At 37.7% G+C, this 4,993-nt stretch overlaps 1 protein-coding gene across 3 annotated transcripts; it reads left to right on the top strand.

The window, feature by feature from the left end:
• The first annotated feature begins 296 nt into the window (after nucleotides 1-296).
• Nucleotides 297-3,619, top strand: LOC103406392 (uncharacterized). Of its 3 annotated transcripts, none has more exons than XM_070813894.1 (3): nucleotides 297-662; nucleotides 1,207-1,858; nucleotides 2,629-3,619. In XM_070813894.1, the coding sequence occupies exons 2-3, from the start codon at nucleotides 1,310-1,312 to the stop codon at nucleotides 3,484-3,486; spliced, it is 1,407 nt and encodes a 468-aa protein (XP_070669995.1). In that variant the 5' UTR covers nucleotides 297-662; nucleotides 1,207-1,309; the 3' UTR covers nucleotides 3,487-3,619. The 3 variants fall into 3 exon arrangements, with proteins under 3 accessions (XP_070669995.1, XP_070669994.1, XP_070669996.1); XM_070813893.1 differs by having other exon boundaries at nucleotides 329-662; nucleotides 1,277-1,858; XM_070813895.1 differs by having other exon boundaries at nucleotides 383-662; nucleotides 1,362-1,858.
• Nucleotides 3,620-4,993: the final 1,374 nt, after the last annotated feature.

Below are 4,993 nucleotides of genomic sequence, written 5' to 3'. Positions count from 1 at the left end.
CTAGTTTTTTGTTAAGATTCAAAGCTTTGAAGTTATTTTCATTATTTTTTTATAGTAAATTTGTTTTAGTAGTTAAAAATAATGAAAAATAGTTTTTTTTTTAAAGAATCAAAACAAGTTATTCACAAGTTACCTGCATATAAACCTATTAAGAACCCGATTAAAGTAACGTGTGATCGGATACCAATCCAATTAAGTATTGTGTTAACAAAAAGCTTGCACTTCGTATCGTTTGTATTGAATTAACAGTTCGCATAAGGATTGCCATATCTACCTTGAATACTATGAAGTTCCACGCGTGAACTCGGTCTCACGACACCTGTCGTGTTTTCAGTGAAAAAGTAAAGGCAAGATTTAATGGCGGCCCAATTAATCAACTATCAGAAATCATTGGTTGCTCATCATCAAGTAAATATTAGTAAATACTTAATTCAGAATCCAGGAAGAAAAATTTTGCTTTGAAAATCTTCCAGGTATATCTCTGCCACTTTCTCAAACAACAAAGACCTTATTTGGTCCCAGGTCAGCATCATCAACATCAACCTCAGATCCAATTTCATCAGACAAAGAAGACCCATAATTTTATTCTCTGCTGTCTCTGGATTTTGCTTCCCACTTTATTCAAATATTGTTAGAACAACTCATGCTTCAGATATTTTCAGGTAAGTTATCTCTTTCATTTTTGTCACTTTTCTGCTTGTGGGGTGGTGAAAGTTTAGATGTTTATTGCTTTGTTAGCAAACCCACGTCTGGATTCTTAAACTGTGGTGCTTGGTGGCGTTTTTGGTGAATTTTTCAAGTGGGTTTTGAGTTGTTTAGGTTGAATCAATCTATTTCTGAAATGGGTTTAAGTCAATGGTTTCAGTTGTCAATTCTTGATTGTGTAATTTGCTCTGTTAGTATTGTAATGAATAGTATTGCAGTAAACTTAACTTTGCCATTTGGTAAATCCAATTTTATTGTCTTGTTTAGTTTATCAATATGAAGACTAGTTGTAGTTTTACGATTTCCTGGACAGGGCGGGTGAGTAGCATCGAGTTATGACGTTCCGCTCGTTGACAGTGGATTTTTCTAAAGTTAATGACTGCATATGACTATGAAAATAATTGTAATTCTAAATCATTTGAGGTTCTTACAGTCCTAATTGTGCTGAATTTTTTTCTTTCGTAAATTTTCAAGCGGATTGACCACTTCTGTGCATTATAGGCTAGCGTGGTTGTGAGCCTGTGACTTGTATTTGGCCGGATATCCATAGGTTTCATTTTGTTAATTGCAGCATTGTCTTGGAGAGAATAAAAAGGAAGAGAAAATGAGGATGAGGAACAAATACAGGAAACCAACCAGTTTCCGTTGCAATGCAGGGAGTAGATGTTCAACGTCTGCTGTGGTGTGGAGCTTGGTGGGGTGTTTTTTTATGTTTCAACTGTACACTCTTGTTCGGCAAAAGGATAGGTTGGGAGGAGAAATTCAATTTCGAGTGAGTAATCACCCACAGTTCCATGAACTTGAACTGGTGGAAGAGGAAAATATTCAAATTCCTCCACCGAGAAAGCGATCCCCACGTGCTGCAAAAAGAAAACCAAGGCGACCAACTACTCTGATTGATGAATTTCTTGATGAGAATTCTCAAATTAGACACGTATTCTTTCCCCAGAAGCTTGCTATTGATCCAATGAAGGACACGGGAAATGATAGCTATTACTTTTACCCTGGGAGGATTTGGTTGGATACTGATGGAAATCCTATTCAAGCCCATGGAGGTGGTATTCTATTCAATGAAAAATCAAGGACATACTATTGGTATGGGGAGTATAAAGATGGGCCCACATACCATGCTCACAAAAAAGGAGCAGCTCGGGTAAGTGATTCACCTTCCTCTGAATACTCCTAAGCTCCCACTATGGTTTTGCTTTAAAATGTCAGTCCTTGTTTCTGTTAGGGATGAAATTGCTATTTTCCACACATTAACTGTTTGCTTTCTGTTCAGTTCTGTTTAGAAGCATTCGGATTATGTAGATGATGCTGAGTATATATCATTTTGCATACGTGATTTATCCGTGAATTACTTACCCTTGAAAACCAAGTTTATTTCTACGCTGCTAACCAAAATGAATCCAATTTAGAGTGTTGCCTCCATATTAGTTAAATATCAACTCTAGATTATGGAATTATAGCTGCTATTCAGGTTAAAGAGCAATGACTACTATCTTACCAGAAGTGGGATATGAAAACTCCATCAGTGTCAAGTTAGAAAGCATGGAACTTTTTGGTATTAGTTAACTTTGCGTCCACTAAAAATGACATCTGGTATTTGTTTAAAACTAGAAGGGTTTTAGTTGTTCAATTTGGATTTTGGGGCTGAAAATAGTTGTGTGTTGAAAATTTGTTTATGAAATAGACCGTACACTTATTTTAGTGAGGGGTATGGAGCTTTTTTTTGGTAAGTATTGTTAGGTTTCCCTTAAGCCTTGTGTTGCTATTCTAGACTTAGTTATGTAGCATCGTAATTAGATGCATACTTTTTCACCATTGCTGTACTTAAGAGTCCTTTTTGATTCATCTGTTTTTCTTTTCGGACAGAATATTTTCTCATTCAAGCATTGAAGTTATATCTTGTCTTTCATTTAGGTTGACATCATAGGAGTGGGTTGCTATTCTTCCAACGACTTATGGAAATGGAAAAATGAAGGTCTTGTATTGGCAGCAGAAAAAGCAAATGAAACACATGATCTCCACAAATCCAATGTTCTTGAGAGGCCAAAGGTGATTTACAATGACCATACAGGGAAGTACGTTATGTGGATGCACATCGATGATGTTAACTATACTAAAGCTTCCGTTGGCGTTGCCATTAGTGATTACCCAACTGGTCCTTTTGATTATCTCTACAGCAAACGACCCCATGAATTTGATAGTAGGGACATGACAATCTTCAAAGATGATGATGGTGTTGCTTATCTAATATACTCCTCCGATGACAATAGTGAACTTCATATTGGACCACTGACTGAAGATTACCTTGACGTGACCAACACTGTGAGAAGAATTCTTGTGGGACAACATCGGGAAGCCCCCGCTCTGTTCAAGCATGAAGGAACTTATTACATGATCACTTCAGGCTGCACTGGATGGGCTCCTAATGAGGCACTGGGGCATGCAGCAGAGTCGGTCATGGGGCCATGGGAGTTCATGGGAAACCCCTGTGCTGGAGGGAACAAAGTGTCTCGACTTACTACATTTTTTGCACAGAGCACATCTGTGCTTCCTGTACCGGGATTTACAGGTTCATTTATCTTCATGGCAGATAGATGGAACCCAGCGGACTTGAGAGACTCAAGATATGTATGGTTGCCGTTGATAGTAGGAGGGCCAGCTGATCGGCCGCTCGATTACAATTTTGGGTTCCCATTATGGTCAAGAGTGTCGATATATTGGCATAGAAAGTGGAAACTTCCTCAGGGGTGGAGCGGGTGGAAACGAATATAGGCTCTCTCTTATATCATCTGTGTATCTGATGTATTAATATTCTTTCACTGGCTTGCCCTGGTGATTGTAGTACTGTAAATGGAAAGCATATGGTCCACTTGCACGCAGAAGAAACGGAGACGGGTTTGTAGAATGTTTCAGTCTCAAGCACCGCCGGTAAACCCCTCTTAAACAGATTGCTAATCACATAAGTATTTTCTATTATCACACTATTTCAAATATGTTGATATTAACATGGCTCACAAACCTTTTCAATAAGATTTTGAAAACGAAGAAGATGCTAAATGAGCGGCAAAAAAGCACTTTGGTGCCTACCTACAAGAATAAGAGTGAAATAGGAAATTGCATGAATAGGGTCTCAAGAGATATGCAAAAGGATTTACGAATGGTCTTTATAGATTCGGAAAAAGCATATGATAGGGTCTCGAGAAATTCATTAGAGGATTCTAGAGAAGAAAGAAGTACAGGTATCATATGTTCAAGCAATGAAGTTATGTATGATGGAGCAAAAACTACAGTAAGAAGTCATGAAGGACAAATCAAAAGCTTTCCCAGAATCATAGGTTTATATCAAGGCTAGGCTTTAAGTCTTACATTTTTGCATTGGTAATGAATGAGTTAATAAGACATATTCAAGATGATATCTCCTAGTGAATGTTTTTCATAGATAATATAGTGCTGATATAAATGAAGCACATAAGGGAATAAATGCGAAGCTTAACCTTTGGCTAGAAGTGTTGGAATCTAAACGTCTTTACCTAAGTAGGTCAAAGATAGAGTGTATGGAGTGCAAGTTGGGAGAGATAAATGTTAGGGTTTGAGATCAGGAGATACAAAAAAGTGAACGCTTTCGTTATCTGGAATCTATCTTGCAAAAGATTGGAGAATTGGATGAAGACCTCAACCATGTTGATTGATATATACATGTTAGCTTACATATCAGCAAGGCAGTTAGGTGCCACATCAGCAAGGTAGTTAGTATCTGGAGATTGCAGAAATATAAGGAAGTTAGTTAGTTAGTAGCGTATCAAAGAAGCAAATATAGTTGTATAAATAGGCAACTTCTCTCTCTCTGTATAACAATCAATTCAAGTAATACAATTCTCAGTTAGTCACTTTCTCTCTAATTCCTCTGCAATTATTCTTCCTTTTCCCTTTATGCTTTTCTGCATTTCACACCTTACTGTTAATATGGTATCGTCGTTGGTGGTCGATGGCTGGTGACCGTTCATTTTTCCGCTGCAATGGTATCTGTTCTTGATGAAGATTTGCTATTTTGGTTGGAGTTTTCTGTACGAGTTCATGGGTGTTTCTGGAGAAATCTACTTGGTGCACTCCACGTGTTCGATGAATTGTGTCAGTAAGTTTTCTTTACAATTTGTTCATGTACAAGGCCGATAGCCAGTTTTCTGTTGAAGGGTTGGAGGATTAAGAAGGCCAATTGCCATTTCCTCTTGAATTGTATATTGTTTTCTACTCATTGAAGGCCAATTGCCGGAGTGTTGAA

The sequence above is a fragment of the Malus domestica genome, chromosome 15 (assembly GCF_042453785.1).
Source record: "Malus domestica chromosome 15, GDT2T_hap1".
Classification (NCBI taxonomy): domain Eukaryota; kingdom Viridiplantae; phylum Streptophyta; class Magnoliopsida; order Rosales; family Rosaceae; genus Malus; species Malus domestica.
This window is presented reverse-complemented; position numbering and strand designations above follow the sequence as displayed.